This window comes from Cibotium barometz, chromosome 3 (genome assembly GCF_041138505.1).
Source record: "Cibotium barometz isolate CiBa-2024 chromosome 3, ASM4113850v1, whole genome shotgun sequence".
Taxonomy (NCBI): domain Eukaryota; kingdom Viridiplantae; phylum Streptophyta; class Polypodiopsida; order Cyatheales; family Cibotiaceae; genus Cibotium; species Cibotium barometz.
This window is the reverse complement of record NC_141048.1, coordinates 68,399,295-68,421,490: the sequence shown is the minus strand read 5'-3', so window position 1 is coordinate 68,421,490 and position 22,196 is coordinate 68,399,295. Positions and strand designations below refer to the sequence as shown.

The window sequence follows — 22,196 nt, the reverse complement described above, 5'->3', positions numbered from 1 at the left end:
CATGATGGATGGTATTTGAAGAGATGTGATGTGCAGGGTATCACTGAGGGCCTGTTGGTGCATCGTGTGAGGGTTGTCGGTAGAGCAAGGAAGCAATTTAAATTGACGACTCCACCCCCCCTAGCTGGGAGTGATCACAGATGCTTGTTGCCTTTGGTTGTATGGCGGATGCCCTATTCGATATTTGCATTGGGACCCCAGTGAGTGGGAGTGGAGGGATGCTACCAACCTCATAAAAAGCATCGCGTTCTGTAGCTATACTGCGCAAAACGCCAGGCATCTGGGACTCTTAGATAGACCTCATTGGGAGACTTATGGTATCACACCTGACATTCAGATGACTTTTTGGAGGAGGTTGTGGTCCTCCTACAGGAAGACACAGATATCCTCCTTTATTTGGCTCTCTCTCTCGCTAGTAGAGACCAGCATGCCCGAGATGTGCAAGAGCTTCAGATGACAGAGACAGCCTACCATTGCTTATGGGAGTGCCGTATCTCCTTGGAAGGATGAGGAGGGATGCTTTGGTTGACACACTCAGGGTCCACAGCTCAGGTATGACAGCAATATGGTCATTATGGTCTATCAGGTTGTTGCTAGGAGGTGCTATCTTAAGGACCTAGTCAGGATATGTCCCACCTGCACAGAGGTTGAACAGTGCATGGGAGATTATTGCTAGCATTGCAGCTTGGCACGTTTGGAAGGCTAGATGCACTAAGGCCATTGAGGGCACTTTGGTCACTGGTGTATGATACACAGTGCATTTGCAGGATTTGGAGTGATATCATACATACCTTCATGGCTACTTGGTCCAGAATCCAGGGACCTTCAAGGAATGCGGAGAGAAAGTGCGGCCAGTTTATGAGAGAGCGTGATCATGGTATCTTTATCACTACCACTCATGCGGAACATTGTTGGCAGCACAAGGCACCTAACTGGTGAGATTTCCCCCTTATTTGGTTTGAAATCTCCCTTTTGTATAATTTTTCATACTTAATAGAAGTGCAGTAGAATCTGAAAAGAAAAAACATTGTGCCCACTTTTCCGCAAAAGGGAGAGTAACACTAGACACTCCCACGGAATCACATTCATTGTCTTACTGTAATCAATGAACCGTAAGTTACCACAATTTTTAGCGAAGGGTAAACATAAAGAGCTTTTTCATGAATATGAAATGTGCTGTAAAATCCCTTGGCCTTGATGTGTTTAATAACACATTGTTTTTGTGTGTCTCATCACCAAAGCTCCATCATGGTCCTTGATGCAGGACAAACAAGTACAGGATTTTTTTTGAAAAGACAGATGACTGTTCCTTATGTGTACATAAAAGGCCTCATCATACAGAGCAAACAGCTGTTCCGAACTATCTATGGGCTATTCCATGTTGACAGCAGTTACAGAAAAAAAAAATTGCATCCCAACTACAAAGCTCAAAAAAAAACTTCACTTTGTAGATTAAATTGAGGCTGAATATCAACGTTGTGTATGTGAAAAACTTGAAGTGTAATTGTTGCCAGATTGCAGCTAGGAAATAGTTCTCAAACTTTAAAATGCAAAATCCTCTCATGTTGAAGAATTACTGCTATATAAGAAACATTCTCAAATAAGGATGCATGTTTAAGGGAGGTCCTGATTGAAGAAAATGGGAAGCATGACATAGTGAAAAGTGAAAGGATGATAGAGAAGAAATAGTTTTTACTAGCAGGAAACGAGTAGAAACCGAAGATTAAGTACTATACATAATACTATTCAATATGCCAATGGAAATCTGTAGTTATAAACCAAAATTAACAAAAACCAAACTGTGATTTTAACTCTATGAGAATCTGGTCACAAGCTTCAAACTGTGAACTCCATCATGCAACACTGCATGCTGTGACTCCCATCAGAGCCCAAAAGTGGGCAGAGTTTCATGCATAATGCTAATTCTCATATTTATATGGTGGTAATATTGTCCAAACAAAATCGAGCAATATAAGCATTAAGGTGCAAGATAGGATCTTCCTCAAAAAAGTAATGTCACTACACCACGCACTACAAGTTGGTTCTGACATGGGGCTTCTAAGAAACTTACAATTTGACAAATGCACTGCTTTCATTTTTCCCCCAGAAAGTTGAGAAAATGAACAAATTTTTTTTTTAGCGCACAGGGAAAGCAAGTGGTTTGCTGCTGTATGTCATTGTGATAACTATGCTGGTGTGTTTCAGGTTGGATTATCACTTGCTTTTGTTATATACGAGTCTGCAAATCCACATATTGGTACGCTTTTCTATCAGTTCATAACTTCGGTGTTTATGAACTTCAAACATCAATTTTTGGCATTTCATATCATGAGTTGAAATGAATCTACAAACCTAGCCATGCAGGTTCCTAACGATACATTCAGTCCTCTACGTGTTACATATGTACTCCTTCTCCTTCTCCTTTTATCCTCTTTATTGCTAGTATTTATGTGATTAAGAGATGCTTTGATGTGCTACTGATGCTTTTGGTTCCAATTTTTTGATGAAATTTTATTAGCTTGAGTTCAGCTCTCTGTACAGCATTCATCTCAGCTCAGCTCAATGGCAATAAATTAAACTCCTAAATTGTTTGTGCCAATCCACATGTTAGATGCTAGCTTCCTGACCTTAAATGCAACCCCTTGAACCTAAGGTTCTCTTTTGAGAGAGAGAGAAAGAAAGAAAGAAAGAAATATTAAGCATCTACTAAAGACCCAATGGGCCTATGAGACCAAAGTGATACAATAATGTCCATGGCATATCTCATCATGGAATGGAAAATAAAAGCGAGAGAGAGAGAGAGAGAGAGAAAGAAAGAAAGAAAGAAAGAAAGATTTTATTAACGTCTTCCAAAAGACCGAACTCGGCCTATGAGACAAATCAGTGTACCTGTATGGGGTATCCTCTGTCATCCCAACAAAATGAAAAAGTACTGACCAAAGTGATACAACAATGTCCATGGCATATCTCATCATGGAATGGAAAATAAAAGCAAGAGAGAGAGAGAGAGAGAAAAGAAAGAAAGAAAGATATGTTAAGCGTCTACTAAAGACCCAATGGGCCTATGAGACCAAAGTGGTACAATAATGTCCATGGCATATCTCATCATGGAATGGAAAATAAAACAGAATGAAAACATAAATATAGCTATCTCACTGGGGTGATACAAAACTGTCCATGGAAACTCGTCATGGAATACTGAGAACATAAAAACATGGGAGCAACCTCAGCTCTGAGTAGATGGTATACCACTCTCCAAAATGTCAAGCATGGGGCCGTGGAGTATGGCCGAGAGGTCTCCCTGAGCTATGTCACGTGGAAAGGTAGCTCAATGGCCGTGGAGCATGTCTTGGATCTGGAGCTGAGATGAGGTGATCGTGGCCGACGGGGGGGTGGAGGGTGTCGGGCACACTGGAGTGCAAAGGCTCGGTCCGAGGTAACTCCTCTCGGGCGAGGTAGGTCCGGAGCAAGCTCGTGGAGGGTCCACAAGATTCAGTGTGTCGGTGTCCTCCACCTCCTCCTGGGTCCGGAAGAAACTGGTGATGATTGGCTGTCGAGGGAGGGGGCGGGGTGGCTGGGGCCTGTGTCTCAAGACGATGTCCCTGTGTCTGTGGAGATCAAGCAGGAAGAGGCCCAGGCAACGCTGGTCTTGGAAGTCAATGATCCTGGAGAGTGGACCGACTCCCTCACGAAATAGACAGTGAAACCTCCCGCGGATCTCATAGTATACTGGGCAGCGGCATATGTAATGCTCCTCCGTCTCAACCTTTGTGTGGCATAGTCGGCAGATCCTCTCCTCTCTGGGTGTCCGTACGAGCTTCTCGGCTCTAAAGATGCGCTCAGCTCTGCCTGTCTCCACTCTGAGGCGGAGGGAAGAAACCCGTATCTGGCCAATTGCAATCCGCATGGCATGGGACATGTACACACTCAAGTAGCCCGGCTGCTGGATTTATCCATCCTCACTGAGTATGAGGAAGTGGTCTCTGTAAGAGTGCATCTTCGTGGGGAGCTCCGGGGGTGTAGAGGCTAAGAAGATCTGACCGGATAACCCGGTTGGTATCCTCGTGAGACAGCTGGAAAAAAGGGGAGTCCAAACTATACTGAAGGGGGAGTAGGCGGTCCATGCAGAGCCCATATACTGAGAACCAAATAGAAACTAGTGCATACCATACTCTAGAATGCGGAAAACTGAAAGGAAAAGTAAAATGAAAACATCTGATAGTACATGTGATCACCAAATGATCCTGTGTAGAGTGAGATATGTTGTGATCAGCTAGTGACGATACCCAACTCGGCCAGAACCGATATGATGGTGGAGTGAATGTCAGGCCTTTGTGATGGGAGCGTGACATGTCAGTGGAGAACCTCACAAATCTGTCTGTGTGTGGTGGAGGGTCCTGATGCTCTGGGTCGGGGACGTCTGGCTTGCAGAATGGATCAAGCTCTCTCACTAAGAACTCCTCTGGGGCATGGAGCTGGAGCGTGGGTACGGGTGGTGGGCTGTGATGTCGTAGTAGAGGAACTGTTCTGGGTAGTGGATTTTGATGTGGATGTATGTACCACAAAGAAATCTGTGATGGCTCTGTGTGAGGTGTCCTGACGAAGCCGGGGCTGTCTCTCAACATGCTGCCTCAACACTACATCCCTGTGTTATCTAAGCTCCATCAAGTACATGCCCAAGCACCTCTAATCCTCAAACTGTATCACCATGTGAGTGGTCCGAATCCCTCTCGAAAGAGGCAGTGGAATCTCCCCCGTATCTCATAGTAAGCGGGGCAACTGAGCATATAATGGGCCTCATCCTCTACTGCTCCTGTGATGCATACTGTGCATGTCCTCTCCTCATGTGGGATATCCTCAGCTCTTCCAATCTCTACTCTGAGGCGGTGGGAGGATACCCTGAGCTGGCCGATCGTGATACGCATGGCATGTGACGTGTGTATGTATCCCGGGATCTCAAAGAATCCGTCCTGGGAGAGTCTCAAGAAGTGATCTTTGTAGAACTCACACTTCTTACCTATCTCTGACGGAGACACCCATGTCTGGTGTATGTGTAGCCCGAGTAGATCTAACTGGATGATCCGGTTGATCTCCTGACGTGAGAAATCAAGGTATGGGGAATCCAAGCTATACTGAAACAGGGGGAGACAGTCCATCTATTAACCATGTGCATGAAACCACTCGACTACCTTAGAGTACCATGCATGTGTCGGTAATGGTGGTGGCCGTGTCGTTGAGGAGGAGGGCAGTCCAGCTCATCTCAATCACTCCCTCTCCCTCTCGCCGTATAATTGCATAGAGGACTCTAGTACTAGTCATGGGATGCGATCTCTGTCAAGCGTGTATACATGCTGAATATAAGTGACCATTTGAAAAAGGGCATCTGTAGCCAGTGGGGCCACCCCAAACTCTACATGTAGAATGTCATGTGGTACAGATGGCTTACTCCTGATCATGCGTGACAACATCATCACCTGTAGCCTCTCTATGCTCCTCCAGAGAGAGAAATGAAATGATATATTAACGTCTCTAAGAGGCCATAGTGGCCTATGAGACCAAAACTGAGAGTACATCTGAAGTTGGTGTCTCATCAAAGAGAACAACTAAATGAGACTAAAAAGTACAATAAACTGATTGTCCTACAGTTATAAGAACAGAACTGTAAGACTCGGAGGTGATACTAAGTAGAAAATACTGGAAAATACTGAAAAATGTATATAAGGTAGATCCATGTATGGTGATCAGTTGAAGTGTTACCCTCTCCTTAGATCAAGTATCTCCGCCATGGGGCTGTCTAGAATGGAGAGGTTGTAGAAACGAGGTAGGCGCCTCCGATGCCGAGCAATAATGGCTCTGATCTGGCGATGGTGAGGATGCCGTGGTCGGGATCCTGGTGGGCGTGGCCGACGAGCATGACATAAGATAACTACTCTATCAGTGGTGACTCCCTGGGAGCATGGTCGGTGCCCTGATGGCCCAATGGAGGAGGTATCAGGAGGTGTGTGGGTTGGGTTGCCGGTGCTGGTGCTAGTGCCGAAGAAATCTGTCAGGGTCCTCTGTCTAGGTACATCATGGCTCGGCCTCGTGTCTACCAAGAGGGTCTCTCTGTGTCTCTTGAGCTCAAGTAGAAACAATCCCAGGCATCTCTGATCCTCAAACTCCATGACCCTGCGTAACGGCCCAAAACCCTCTCAGAAGAGGCAGTGATATCTCCCTCGGATCTCATAATAGACTGTACATCGGCAAATGTAGTGTTCCTCTGTCTCTACCTCCTGGTAGCATAGCTGACAAATGCGGTCATCCAAGATCTGATGCACATATCGCCCTGTCTCAATCCGCAGCTGGTGTGATGAGGTTCGGATATGTCCAATGGCACAACGTATCCCATGTGATAGGTGTACATCCATGTACGCCGGGCGGGTGACAAAATCATTCGGTGAGAGGTGTAGAAAATGGCTCTTGTAATGAGCCATTTTCGTTCAAGGGGGCTAGTCCATGTCCTCTCTGTGTCCACTCTGATGATATCCATCCTGATCACGTGGTTTTGCTCTGAGCGGGTGAGATCCAAAAATGGACAATCCAGACTGTACTGAAAGGGTGGTAGTGCCTCTATCCGCAAACCATGTAGGTCAAACCATGATCTCATCTGAGCGTACCAACAATGAGTATCTCCATCCTCTGCCAACTGTATGGATGAGGTCAATGCCAATCGGGAGTACCTCTACTGCTGAGGGAGCTCCCATAGCCGCTGTAAAAAGATAACTGTCTGGAATAGAGAGAGAGAGGAAGAAAGAAAGAAAGAAAACTATATTAACGTCCTTTAGAGGCCACATCTGACCTATAGGACTAATCAGATACATCCCTGTGATTACATTCCACTTCGGGGGCAACAAAATGAAAATAAAGATAAAACTAAAAATAGTTCAAATTCCCTACATGACCATAGGAGAATCCTAGATAACATGAAGGATTTCTCTAGCAGCTACTCTTCATTACTACCATGTTTGGTTGTCCTGAAATCTACAATAACAGCTCTACCTCTACGGTAGACTGCGAGAGAGAGAGAGAGAGAGAGAGAGAGAGAGAGAGAGAGAGAGAGAGAAAGAAAGAAAGATATATTAACGTCTACGAGAGGCCAAAGTCGGCCTATGAGACAAAAAATAATACAACTCTGTTCTTCCGGTCATCGGAAGAAAAGAAACAAAAGAAAAAGTGTGCATGTGTCTGGATACAACTGTGAATCATCATGGATCGGTGGAGCCCATATACAAACAATGTAAGGGGGGGTGGGGATGTGGATAGAGTGCTAAGGCAAGATGCATCTCTATATGCTGAAGGGGTGGTACAAGCATGCTATGCAGATCTATGTCTAACTCCATCCCCAGTGCCATAAGAGGGATATAAGATATCATACATCGCCGATGCTGAGGCTGTGAATGGCATGAACATGTACCCTGAGTTTGAATGAAAGCGAGCTAGCCTCTCCTGTGTCTCCATCTGGTGTCTCATTCGGATAGCTGCTATCTCTCGGTGACGGAGTCGGGGTGCTCTATGTCCAGTGTGTCTAGGTCTCCTCCTGGCTCTCAATTCCTCTGCTCTCTGTGCGGTCACCCCACGTGGTACATCAGCTGGCACTGGCATAGCTCTCTGGAAGAAATCTGTGAGCTAGGACTGTCTCCCACCCCTAGTGGGAGCGGGTGTCTGGAGGAGTCTCTCTCGAGAACTATGAAGCTCTAGTAGTAGTCTGCCAAGCTGTCGCTGGTTTGAGGCCTCCATCAACTGATGTAGTAAAGAGTGCTCCTCAAACAATCCTGCATATCTATCTCTGACCCCCTGGTGGGCTCTACATCTACATACAAAGTGATCCTCAGTCTCCACCTCCTCGCGGCACAATCTGCATATCCGCTCAGCTCTAGGAACCCGTGCCGCTCTCCCAGCCTCTATCTCTAGCTAATGTGATGAGACTCGTAGCTGTCCAATAGCAACGCGAGAGCTGTGTGGCATGTATACATCCATGTACCGCGGTCGATGTATAAACCCATCCCCTGAGATGCTCATAAAGTGGTCTCTGTAGTACAGCATCTTCGGTGGTAGTGGGCTCTCTGGTGCTGTCCATGTCTCCTGTATGTAGTGCTGCCATATGTCCTGTCTCATCACTCTGTTCCTCTCATTGAGAGAGAGGTAACCCCGTGGAGCAGACTGATCATACTGAAAAGGTGGCAACCGCTCAATGTCTATACCATGATGTGAGAACCACTGTAGCATCTGTGCATACCAAGATCCAGTGTGTCCAGCCTCGGCCAGCTGTCTGGATGCCTCAAAAGCTCGGCGGGATAATCTCTCCATGGGCATCTCCCTCATCCTGTATATAAAGGAGATCGTCTGGAACAATGCCTCCACTGCCATAGGTGGTGCAGCAAACTCAGCTCGAACAATGTCGTGCGGGACGGATGGTTTGCTGCGTATCATCCTCGAGAGCATCAAGATCTGTGGTCTCTCCAGTTGTACCCATGTGGAGGCTGCAAGCCCTGGTGCCCAAACCGCTGCTGCATACATCAAGGCTGGTGTCACTAATGTATCAAAGAGCCACCCCTTCGTGCGGGGTTCCTGAAAATGTGCCTGATAACACTGACGCTCAAGGCCAGCAAGAGCTGCATACCCCCGGGTCACTCTGTCTCGGACTGCCTGAGCCATGGAGAAGCGTCCAGCTGAGCTAGTAAATGTGATGCCAAGGTAAACATAAGAGCTCACCACCTCGACCCGCCCTCCTGCTAATGTGAGAGTAGTGTGGCTCCTGACTGCGGGTGAAGTGTGGAAGATCATAACCTTGGTTTTCCCAAGGTTCACTGTGAGCCCCTGCTGTGCGCAGAAGTCATCAAGAGCCACAAGGTGTCTTTGAAGCCCAACCTGCGTGTCAGATACCAAGATGATGTCATCAACATAAAGCATAACATGGACAGTAATACCTGATAGCTCAACCCCAGAGCCTCCTCCCTGTGTGATGTAGTCGACCACCTCATCAATATAGAGCCCAAAGAGCGTGGGGGAGAGCGGGCACCCCTGCTTCACACCAATGGTGCTAGCAATTGTGTCGGACAAGCCTCCTGGGCATCGGACTCTCCCAAAGACCTGCTCATATAGCCTGTATATGCCCCACATCATGTCTGAAGGTATGCGTAGTGTCTGTAGTCGCCGAAAGAGGCGCTCTCTGGGCACAGTATCAAATGCCTTGCGGAAATCCACAAAGCAACAATAGAGCCGTTGCCTCCGTGCCTTGGCCTGATCAATCAGGCACCTCAATGTAAAAATGTGGTCGATGGTCGAGAAGGCTCGACGGAAGCCTGCCTGGCCTGCTGCTCTCAATCCTCCAACTGCATGAGTGCTCAGCTCTGCCTCCAAAACTGCCCCGTATAGTTTGGCCAATATATGGCCAATCATGATGGTCCTGTAGTTCCCGGGGTCTAGTACATCTCCCGCTTTATGGATCGGCACAATAGTGTGCATCGTCCACTCAGCCGGAAACCCCTCTGACAGAGCTCTGTTGAAGAGATGAGCAAGAAATGGTGCCAATGTATCAATAGCATAGATGAGATGCTCTCCCTGTAATCCTGTATGATCTGTCGCCCGTCCATGTTGGAGTCGGCCTATGGCCCTCCTAACCATAGGTGGGGTGAAGAAGGTGGAGACTGTGGGGCATGGCTCTGTGGGCTGTGGTATAGGGGGCTGTGCAGGCACATCATAAAGTCTCTCTGCATATGTCTGCCAGGTCTGAGGATCGGCAATAGGTGTGGGAGGACGGGGCTCTCTGAGTCTCCTCCAAGCAGCAGCAGCATCTCTGCTCATGAGCATGTGATATGTGTCCCAGTACTGAGCCTCCTCATAAGCTCGCCGCTTACGGCGGGTGAGAGTATGCATCCTCCTGCCTGCCTGCCTGCCTCCGGGTGATCTCCCCGCGAGCCCTCTGCACTCAGAGACAGCGGTAAAGGTTTCTGCACTCATCATCGTACCATCGGTTCTGGGGCATGCTCCCAGATGTAGGTGGCCGTCCTGTCTATATGTGGTATGGGAAACTCCTCGCGGCTGCGGAGTGAAGTACATGTGCGAGCTGGGAGGTAAGCATGGCCATGGGTGCCGACGGATCTAAGGCAAATAGCTGATCATGAACATGATAGTCTTACATCTCGGCTAGGTCCTGAGTGAAGTGAAAAATAGTGCGTGGTGGCTGTATGATGGGTGGGTGGGTCTCCAATAAGCTCCTAAAAGTGAGGGATAGGTATGTATGATCCGCCCCAATGGGGCATGGTGGTACGGTGAAGTGAGACACCATATCTACTGCCTCCTGGGATCCCATCACATAATCCACTGTACTACTGCCGCCTCCCACTGGAAAGCAAGTCAACCCACCTGAATCTGGCCACTGAGTCATCCCATTATAAATAACGAGATGGTGTCGGCCCCCAAGCTCCAGCAGATGTTGCCCATATCCAGTGCTGTCAACTCCTCCATCAGCGGAGATCCGAGTGGTCCCTGTATCCTCTGTAGCTAGCGGCTCTAGTCTCAGGGGATCCTCAAAGTCATAGATCTCGCACTGTCTGCTCTGAGTCCGTGCATTGAAGTCCCCCATCAAGAAGACTTCTCCCAATGTTGAATAGTGTAAGATCTCCTCAGATAAGACAGAGTATGGAGACTCACTAGCCTCTCCTCCACCCGGTTCCTCGGTGGTGGCAAACCGCGACCCCTTCGGAGGAAAGTAGCAAAGGGCGATATAAATCCATCTGGTCTCTGAGAGGCGTGAGCTAATCCACATGTATCTCGCCTCCGAGTCTCGTGCTACGACTCGAACATGCTCATATAACCCATGCCTGAAAAGCACTGCAATACCTCCTGAACCTCGGGAGGTGGCCTGTCTCATCCCCTGTCGGTGAGCTGACTCCCACTGATAACCCTCAACCCGTGGTAAACCCCTCTCCGGGCTCTCATGTGTCTCTGTCAGCAAGATGATATCCCGGCCCTCCATCACCTCCTCAAGTCTCCCTGGATGTGTCCATAGGACTCCATTACAGTTCCAGATTGCTATGTGTATCTCTTTGTCTTCATGTTGTTTCCTCCGTGTCTCATAGGCCAGATGGCGCTATTCGACCCTCTTCCCATCGATGTAGATGTGACCATCCCTATAATGTGCCTTCTTCCCTTCTTTGCGTGCCGCCTTGATCTTCGGCATGCATAATCTTCTATGCTCCAGTTGCATCCATGTGAGGTCATCATCGAAGTAGATGGGGTCCCCTGGCAAGCTCCTCAAGATAGCCCGTCTTCTCATAAAGCTCATCCTACTCTCCTCGTCTGGGAACTGTAGCACTAAGGCCTTGCCTTTGGTGGAGTCCTTTGGGGTTGTCCTCCATACTCTAGTGAATGGGAGCGGCTCATCCTCCTTTAGTCCTAGCTTGGTACATAGGTTCCACCCGTCAATCTCGGGCGTGGAGGTAGTGCTCTCTGGTATCCCTGTGACTCGGATGTTGAGGCGCCGGATCCGTCGCATCTTCTCTTCATCAAGAGTAGACTGCATCATGTGTACATCTTCTTGTACCTCCTTCTTGATGTTCTTCTTCATCACTTGTACATCTTCTTGCACCTCCTTTTTGATGTTCTTCTTCATCACTTCTACCCATCCTTCGCGGGCCGCCTCCATTTTCCCCTCGATTGTGTGGGTGAGGGTTTTGGTGATCTCTTCTTTGATCGCCTCTTTGTCCACCTCAAGAGTCTCTCCTTCCTCCCGTGGACGATCGCGTAAGGATGCCACTTCGCCCTTCAAAAGGTTGATTTCCTCCTGCATGGCGAGCTTTTCCTTCTCCCACTCCTCTTGCATGGTAAGCTTCTCTTCCTTCCATATTTCTGCTTCGGCCTCCAGCTTCCCCATGCGCGTCAATAAGTCCTTCTTGATGGCGGTGATGGTGCTGTCCAATGTCTTCTTTTGGTCCTTGATAAGATCCCTAAGGATATGATCAAGCTGGCTGATTTTGTCATCTACAGACCCTCCCATTGTAGAGGGAGGGAATGTTTGAACAGAGCAGGCAAAGAACAGGCAGCGGGAGAGAAGAAGTGGATGAAATGAAATTCAAGTCCCCATTATGTTGCTGCCTTGGGGGCCTGAGCAGGGGTGGGCGCGGGCGAATGGAATGCGAGCAGGCAGCGGGTCCTCAACATGTCTGTCCCTTCTGCCGGAAGACACCGGAAGAAACTATAATCCACAGGCTGCCCCAAGATCCTAGGGGGCTTCCCTGGAGACTCATGTGGGAGAGCCCTCACCGGTGAGGCCGCAATGGTCATCTCCACCGGCTCAAAAAAGCAATGAATTAGGCGACGAACGAAGCTCGCCGGCTATCTCCTCTCCGGATCAAGGGCTGTAGGGGGCGACAGGAATGTTCTGGAGAGGCGGGAAGGGGGGGGGGGGGGGGGGGGGGGGGGGGCACGGAAGAAGAGGAAGGGGCAGATGGAGCGATTGCGGGTAAAGTCAGAGGAGAGGGTGTGGGGAGGGGGGGAGAGGGAGAGGCAGGGAGGGGGAGCGGAAAGGTGGAGAGGCTAGAGAGGGATGCTGCTGAGAGGCATCCATCGGAGATGAAGGCTACTGGGGAAGGGTCAACGGAGAGAGGGTGGGGTCAATAGGCCCCACTGGGCACTAAGGGTCGGAAGAGGAGTCGCGACGAGGAATCGGCTGCAAGATCGGTTGGGGGGGGGGCTCCATGACTGGAGGGGGCCCGCCGTCTGTGGGCGGATGCTATGATAAGTGCTCGCATTGGTTCTTTGACAAAACCAAATTCTCTTGCATGCTGCGAGCGTGGTGCGCACGGCGGTGACGCTCAACTCTGGTGCTCGGCTGACAACCCGCGGGCAAGGGCCAACGGTCCGCCACTCTCGAGCTGATGGGTCATCCATGGTAGGTGCCTGGTGCTCCGTGGCCTGGGACCCTGCTCGTCCCTCGGTCCCTTGGTGCGGATCTGAACGGGAAGTAGGAGGGGGAACCACCAGGGGAAATCTCCGAGACTAACGCCAACGGCAAGCTCTGGCCTGATCTCCTTGTCCTGATCTCTATGACCTGAGCCTCCCAGCTCCATCCGAGCTAGGGGCCAAAGATGGGTAAGCACATCAGTGATGCGCAGATCATGTAGATGATGCGAAAGCACCACTGCGTGCCCCTGGATGGCAATAGCCACCAACTCCGAATCCCAATCCGTCCTCGGGGTTACATCACTGATGCGCAGATCATGTAGATGATGCAAAAGCTCCACTACGTGCCCCTGGATGGCAGCAGCCACCGACTCCGAATCCCAATCTGTCCTCGGGGCTGCACTCAAGGGAAAGGAGAAGATCATCTCGCCACTCTCTTGTTGGAAATAAGTGCACACTAGGTGTACTATTTCTCTAGTCTAGTTTCAGTCTTTGTGTCTTGAGTCTAGTGCCATGTGGCACCTCTACATTTATCCCATAAGTGAGTCTACTCAATCTTGTACTTCTCACCTATAAATTGTAGGTGTCAATGTATCAATCTTGTGTCTTGTCTACACTCATCTCAAGGTAACTCTTTGTCTTTCATTTGTTCTTGTTTCATTTCTAGTTTTGCTCTTGCTTTCATATTTTCTACATGGTATCAGAGCATGCTGCTCCTGCCCTGTGTTACCCGCCATAGCTTCAGGCCACCATCTCCCTAGCTCACTCAGCTTGTAGGACCAGCCTATACACATTCTGCACATGCTGCGCCGGCCTGAAATTTCTGCGCCAGTTTTTTGCTGTCCTGCGCCGGCCTGTTTTCAGTTGCTGCTGCCTGCGCTTCATCCTCTACAGGCTGCGCATCACTCCATACCTGCAGCTACTGTCGGCCTCCCTCTCTGGATGAGCAGCACTTGTACTGCTTATTCACAGGAGCTGTATTACACCTCTGCAGCAGCCTACGTCTATCTGCTGGAGGCGGTGTTTCTTCATCTACAGGCTACGCATCATCTAAAGGCAGTTCAGTTTTGCCATCGCTCCCTCTTGAAGAATCTACAAGGTACTGTGCATTGTCTCCTTCAGTTTGCTGGTTAGTCCTTTTCTTATCCTCATATCTGCAAACTGCTAGTTCCTCATGCTTCGATGGGCTGTCACATGCTATGGCCTTGACAAGTGGTGAGAGAGCTGGCTTCTAAAAACAGTTTGGATCTCTTCTTTCATTCATTTCTGCAATCTTGTAAGGGAATAGACACTGCCCTTGCATTTTAGCAAGAGGTAAGACCTTCCCACATGGCCTCTTCTACTCATTCTCTCATGTCTATCGACAAATTCAATGGCTCCAACTTTCATACTTGGCAAATCAAAATCAAGTGCCATCTTATGAAAGAAGGTCTTTGGGACGTTGTTCACCATGCTGCTCCCGAAGATTCCGACATTGAGCAAGTTATCACTTATGCTCCCACTGCCAAGAATGACAAAGCCTATGATATCATCCTGCTCGGTCTTGGAGATGATTACATTCATCACATCTCCGACATACAGTCTGCTTCTCGAGCATGGATCACTTTGGATACCCTTTTTGGACCCCGTTCTAAAAACTCTAAGATTGCACTTATGATCTCATTCTTTGATCTATATATGCAGGAGGGAGCTACTATAGCCTCTCATGTCAATTATTTTCGCAGTCTTATGGTTCAGCTTGCATCAGTGAAGTCCCCCATCTCCGAAGATATTGCTATTGCTGTGCTTCTCAAAAGCTTACCTGACACCTATGCTACTCTTGTCACTACCTTCAAGTATCACAATAATCCTACTCTTGAAGGTATCATCAATGCTCTCCAAGAAGAGGAAAGAACAAAACAACAAAAGGTAACTGACACTGCATTTTTAGCAAAGAAAGGAGGTTCTAAGGTAAGAAAGCCTTGCACCCATTGTGGGAAAACTAATCATATGGAGAAGGACTGCTTCAAGGCTCATCCATGCACCATTTGTGGCCGTGATAATCACCGGGAGAAGGACTGCTACTCTAAAACCTCTACATCAGCCCCTGCATCTACCTCAGCCCATGTTGCTGCAGCATCTACATCAGCAGATCTTGCTGTTCATTCCTCACATGATGAGGAGTGGGCTTTCTGATTACTTCACCTTTTCTTGTCTACCACTTTGACCACCGATGATGTAGGTCAAGGGGTTCTAGTGTCTTACTCATTATGCTTTTTGACCTCTCTCTTGTCCCTACCCAAGAGGCAGAGATTGCCCTTGAGGAGGGGATGTCTTCAAGGTCCATCTGTTTGTCTACAGTCAGTCTTCTGTCTATCTAGTCTTGTCTGTCTGTCTATCTGTCTATCAAATCTGACTGTGTCTTGTTTTAGATCCATCTTGTCCCTATCCTTGTGGACCCATATGAGGATATCACTTGAGGAGGGGTGTCTCAGGATCTTTTGTCTCTCATGTCTTGTCTCTCAGTCTATCAATCTTTATGTCTGTCTATCTTGTCTTCTAGCTTGTCTCTCAATCCTTGTCTAGTCTCTCTGTCTTGGTCTTATTTTTTGTCATGTTATAGTCTTGTCTTTTGTCTTCCTCCTAGTGTCCACTTAAGGAGGGTGTTGGAAATAAGTGCACACTAGGTGTACTATTTCTCTAGTCTAGTTTCAGTCTTTGTGTCTTGAGTCTAGTGCCATGTGGCACCTCTACATTTATCCCATAAGTGAGTCTACTCAATCTTGTACTTCTCACCTATAAATTGTAGGTGTCACATCAATGAATGTATCAATCTTGTGTCTTGTCTACACTCATCTCAAGGTAACTCTTTGTCTTTCATTTGTTCTTGTTTCATTTCTAGTTTTGCTCTTGCTTTCATATTTTCTACATCTCTAGCATGGATGGCTTGGAGTGATGGAACACCACACAGATGGCCTCCATCTCCTTGAAAATATCGGTTACTTCGACAGGGAGACATCGGAAGAAACTATAACCCACCAGCTGTCCCAGGATCTTGGGGGGGCACCTAGCGACTCTAGCAAGGGAGCCCTCATTGGGGATTCGGTGCTAGTTATCTCTACCGGCTCCGAGAAGCGATGAATCAAGCGGCGGAGTAAACTCGCCGGTTGCCTCCACTCTGGGTCAGGCGTAGCTGGAGGGTGGCAGGACTGCTCAGGAGAGGCAGAGGGAGGGGGGAGTGCGTTCTCTGAAGAGTACGCGGCAGGGGGGTTGCTGCAACGAGAGTCGGAGACGAGGGTTGGGGATGTAGAGGGGAATGGGAATGGGGAAGCTAGGAAGAGGGGGAGGGAAACGCCAGGGAGGAATCCTCCGGAGAGGCAGGGTGTGGCTCGTGGCTCGCTGAAGGCTCGGTGGGACCAAGTGGCCTCACTAGAATTTGAGAACGTGGAGGAATCTCGGCGGGGTAACGGCCTCCAAACTGGAGGGGCCAGAGTTGGGATCCTTGAAGTGACTGTTTTGTTTTTTGTTTTTTTTTTTTTTTTTGGGGGGGGGGGGGGGGCATCGTTGTCGAGTGGATGCTGCGATAAACACTCGAAGCCATATCCTCCTGTGTTCTGCTAGCCTGGCGCCCACAGTGGTGCCGCTCAGCTCTGGAAGTCGGCTGGTGGCGTTGGCCTGGGCCAACTGTCTGCCACTCTCTAGCAGCAATGTCATCCGTGGCCAGATCTTGGTGCTCTACTGCCTAAGGGTTTGTATCCCTCCCTGAGGAGGATCTAAGCTAGGACCGCACGGGGGAGGGGGGGGGGGCACAGGCAGTCTCGTGGACTGGCAATGATGACAAGCTCTAGCAAGATGCCCATCTGCCTGCATATGAAGCATTGGCTTGGGAATCTAGAGTACCCCAATCTCTATAGAATGGGGGCTCCCCGGAGGCAAGGAAGAGATATGACGTGCGGGATTGTGTCTGGAGAGGCTACATAGATGTGAAGAGATGGCATCCTAGTCGCCCGAGCGAGGGCCGAAGTAGCAGTGGGGTTAGGGGGGAGGGGAGCTGCATGACTCTATCTCACACCGCTGGCGAGTAGTAGCCACACCCCACAGGATGAATATCAGTAATCTTTCCAAACTTTTCAAGAAGGCTAGCCTGTAAAAGATCCCTGAGTTGTCCGCGCGTTGGGCGGCTACCAATAATCTTGCACACCCGAGTGAAGCATAAGAAGGCTCCAAATTACTGCAAAATTCACCTACGGATGAGCTTGGGATTACATAAATTTATGATTCTGTCTCAATCACCTAAATTTCCTCTACTTTCATTTTTCACAAAGTCACCAACTGATAGCCATTACTCCACACGATTAACCTTTGACCAAGGCCCTATGGACCTCTACCTATATGCACACAAGTACAAGGATCATATGCTTCCCTCAAATACATGCCACCCATCACGATATTTTCCAACACACCATTGATTTAGGCAAAAGAAACATCTAAGCAAAACAACACATGGACTAGGCAAATAAGGCCTGCCTCTAAGGTGGGAGAAGGCATAATTGAGGCTTAGACTGCTTGGGCGATAGTATCATTCAATTGTGACAGTCTGAAAATACCAGAATTACAAGATGACTACTTGGACATGCAAAACAAGAAATAGAAACTTAGTCTTCTAAATATACAAAGGATAAACTCCTGAAGAGCCAAGGGTACACCAAAAAGTCTTTACAAGGGCTTCCATGGCACACAATCCTTGACATAGCAGGAGGAAACTTTTGTGCAACTGACTTGTTTGGCCACTTCAGCAAATTTGTTGTTGGTAGAGGTGTGATCTCCACTCCCTTTTACCATGTTGCAGTCTCCTTGATGGTATTGCAAGGCTTCAAGACGTGAGCATTTAAGAGCTTTTGTTATGTATCACCTCAACTCCTGTAGTGCCACGAGGCGGTTATTTCAGAAGATGCAGATGGATTAGTAATGTTGAGTCAGAAACAGTGTGGGTTGGGTTTTCCATTGTGTTTTGAAGTTTATGAGTCATAGCAACAATTTTGATTGGAAGTTGATGAGTCATAACAACCTATGAGGTTTTTGTCTGAACAAACTTTCATTTTTTGAAATTGTAGCTATTCTTGGCCGACTCCCAGGGACGACAGTTTACAGGAACATTCAACAATATCCAGAGGCCTACACCTATCAGGGGATTGTTATTGTTCGAATTGATGCTCCTATGTACTTTGCAAACATAAGTTTCATCAAAGAAAGGTAAGAGGGCAGACAATCATATGAAAACTGTTGTAGATGTCTCCCGTGCATGCTAGATTGAGGGGTTTCTTTCAGGAGGTTGTATAGGCCCACAAAACTGTCATGGGGCAGCATTTCAAGGTGACAAGTCACTCGAGACTTGATTAGTGAGTAATCGTGAAATGTTAGAAATGTACAGTGCCATGCCACCCTTTATACACCCTTACATCTTGTATTACCTTCCATAAAGTAACTCATAAAGTACTCTATAACCATAAACTATAATCCTTATCTACGGTTAAGGTGCCACATACCGTGTAACTCAAGACCAAAGATTTGAAGTGCATATATGACAGAGCCCCCTTTATATGCCTTAAAAAAGGCATCCTTTCCAAGCTCAAAGATTTAGGCTTTTTTAAGACCTGATGGCCACCCAAATCAAATCTAAAGCCCTCCTTTCAGAGCCTCAGTGTGCTTGCTTGTCAAGCCTTCAGTTCATCCCATTCGGCTTGCCCATTTTTGTGCGTAAACTTTGACCTTTTGATGCCTCTCCAACCCTTTAAATTCTCCATTTCAAATAATCCATCACATTGGAATGGCGGTGGGATAATGTAATTTTGTTCCTTTGCGAGTGGGTATTTTGTGGTTAGGAGAGTCGTGCCTGGTTACAGGCTATTGGCATACATTGGAATGATGGTGGGGAGACATGATTTTGCTTTTGTTCCTTTGAGAGAGGGTGAAGAATGCAGAGACTGACCACTCAGCAGCTGTTTTGGATGTTGAGCTGCTTCCTAGAAGAGTGGTAGGATAGTGAGGTAAACATTTTTTGCCCCCTGAAAAGAGATTTCTATCGAGTATGAAAAGTGAGGTAGACATTGGTGTGTGGACTCCCTCTGCACACATGGTATGCATCTCAGCATGGAGATTCTGGATGTTTTGTGGTTCCTCTGCTAGAGATTTGTGCAGTGGGATCTTTTGATAGCTCACAATGAACTGTGTAAATCAGTGGAGATAAATTATAGGTGCTGTTTTACATGCACAGTGCTATTGGAGATGTACAACTGTGTTTGGGGATGCATAGAGGCTCATCATGTATGAAAAAGGATCACAGTTCTTAAGCATCATAATCATGTTATATCGTATGGATGACTCATTGATTCAGGAGCCCAAATATGTCATTGATTCAGGAGCCCAAATATGTAAGGGCACACCCTTGCAGATCCTGCTCTTTATTTTGCTTAGGTTATAGTAGTATATACCACGATCTTGGCACATGTCTGTGACTCTCTTTTTAGAGCTATTCATTTAGTGGCAGCTTCTATTCATGAGTTTATTTCAAGTTTGGCAGCTGGAAAGATTTGGAGGGCAAGACGTACTTGAACCATGAAGGCACCCAGACATTCCATACACAATTACTGTGCCATTTGGACTGACACCACCCAACACTCTTGGTTATTTGCAGAAAACTTCATGGTTTCTAAGTTGTGAGAGTCCAAACACACTGCATTCTTGTAAAACAAGTCCTTATGTTTTCATTTTTGCCACATGGATAGTTTGGCTCGTTGAGCTTCCTGTTAGCAGTTATTGTACATGGGTCTCCCTTCTATTATGAAAACATGCTATTTTTCTCTGTCACTCCATTTTCATCCAGCATTGTGCCTCAATCTCTCTCATTTAAGTGCATTTTTTCACTACGTACATGTTTCTGAGTCCTTCCCATGTGATACTATTAGAGTTTGCATGATCAAAAACATGTCGCTAATCTACATTGTAGTATTAAGAACCATCTGCAACTCTCCTTGGTCATCTTTAAGCCTTCCTTTTTACTGTGGGCTCCAACAATGGAAAAGAGTGGAAAAGAAGTTAACTCTCCTATCCAATTGAGATTTAAGGATGCCTTTATTCAGAAGTAGCATAAATTTTCTCCAGTCAATAAGGGTCATGTGACCTCTAAATTGTGGTGAAATAGATATGTTACTATAATTAAGTCTGAGTAAATGGGGATGATAATAGAAGGCTCTATGATCTATGCTTAGACTAAAATTCCTTGTGTTATAGGTTAAGAAGGTACGAGCTTCATCCCGAAGGTGTTGAGCACTCGATACAAGTTCAGTATGTTATCATCGAGTTGGCACGTAAGTTTCTTCTTTCTGAGCAATTGCAATTTCTGTAGCATTAGAGAAAAGCAAGGTGATGAAAATGATTGTATATTGTATCGCATCTTGTTGATGATCTCTCTCGGTGTTGATATGGGTTCTTGACCAGTGTTCAGGGTTAGTTTATTTGCTCTCATAATATGGTTGGTCTTTCCTAGTAGGAGAAGGTTTTACAAAGCTTTTGTAACTCCACAATATGAATGCTAACCCATGGCACAATAGTGAACTTGTTATCACACAGTCCTTGCAAGTGGTTTCTCTAGGTCATTGAGCAAGGGTAACATTCCAAAGGCACTAAAGAGTATGTAATGGCGTGTAGAGAAAGGGGAGGGCTTTGTGTCATTTCAAACAAGGCAAGTCAGTCCTCATACTTCTGTGAAGACACCAGAGCATGGAGACAACTAATCTCACTGCACCCAGCCACACTTCTCTATACTATTGGCTCTAAATCTTATTTGTGTCAGTAGGTCCCTCAAATATATACTCCCTTTTAAATGAAGTACTATTGGCTCTAAATCTTATTTGTGTCAGTAGGTCCCTCAAATATATACTCCCTCAAATATATACTCCCTTTTAAAATGAAGTACTACTAAATTAATACCTGTTTAATGCCCACAGTAGAGTTCTTGCTTGCGGTGATAGAGGAGAGCGGTTTCAGGTTTCTCGCTCAGTACGACAGGGCTGCTCATTAGCCCCTTTATTATATATCATAGTTGCAGAGGCCATGAGCATCTTTCTCCGCTCCACTGCTGGTATTTCAGGATTGAGGTTGCCTGAGGAGTTGGTTGACTCTGAGTTAGCTGATGACACAGCCCTGTTTTTGGAGGCTTCACATATATGCTTATGTTCCTTCCGGGTAGCACTAGAGGAGTTCTGTTTGGCAGCAGGGGCACTCATTAATTGGCACAAATCTATTGGTTTTTGGGTTAGTGATTCACCGAGAGTTGATTGGGGTGCAGAGCTTGGTTTTACTTGGATCAACAGAGGATGTACTGCTAGATATTTGGGATGCCAAGTTGGGATTGATATTTCTCCTGCACAATAGTTTGCTCCGGTACTTATGAGTATCCAGAAGAAGCTCCTCCATTGGAGCTCCAGGAGATTAGATTTAGCCTCCAGAACATTGGTGGCTAATCAGGTTTTGCTTGCCTCAGCTTGGTTTATTGCCTCTTGTTGGTGCTTCTCTCGTGCGTGCATTGGCCAATTGCGGAGATTGATCCGCAATTTTCTCTGGTCAGGCTTGGATGGCACCTCAGACACTCGTGCCAGGGTTGCTTGGCTCACAGTTATTCAGCCCAAAAGAGAGGGGGGCTTGAATATTATCGATCCGGATGTTCAATGCAGGGCGTTGCTTTGCAAACTTGTGGTCAGAGGTTTCCTACCAGGCACTGAGCCGTGGAAGGATTTTTTCTTGTCTCAGATTTCGAGATGTACACCCAGGGTCGGGAGAGACTAGATGCCCAACACACGTTTTTTGTTCACAGAGACTGATATTAGGGCACCATCTTCCCCTCTTATTGCAACCATTGTCAGAGCATGGAGAAGCATGAGATATTTTTTGTGACAAAGGCTTCCTAGGTCTTTGGACGAGGCTGACCGACAACCTATTATGTGGAACGAGTTCATTAGGGATGAGGCTGGTCGGCCACTTGGTGCATCTCGTTATATGCAATGGTCAGGATGGGAGAGATGCGCATACACAGTTCTTGGTTGGAAGACCCTTAAGAGTCTTCCGAGGATTGGAGAGTTGCATCCACTCAGCATCTTAGGGGCTCTCGCATTCATATTGATCAGATTGATGCAGCTATTCCGCATGAGTGGCTTTCTTGGACCTTTCACGGAGACTATCATCCGAGTTGGCTGGGAGTTTTTTCGAGGATAGGCATA

At 47.2% G+C, this 22,196-nt stretch overlaps 1 protein-coding gene across 1 annotated transcript in view; it reads left to right on the top strand.

The window, feature by feature from the left end:
- Positions 1 to 22,196, top strand: part of LOC147640456 (sulfate transporter 4.1, chloroplastic-like) — a 186,622-nt gene that overhangs the window by 147,216 nt on the left and 17,210 nt on the right. Inside the window, exons 11-13 of the mRNA XM_086825348.1 lie at positions 2,206 to 2,257; positions 18,036 to 18,174; positions 20,212 to 20,288. Coding sequence (XP_086681474.1) covers positions 2,206 to 2,257; positions 18,036 to 18,174; positions 20,212 to 20,288 — 268 coding nt within the window. The remainder of the gene's footprint in view (positions 1 to 2,205; positions 2,258 to 18,035; positions 18,175 to 20,211; positions 20,289 to 22,196) is intronic.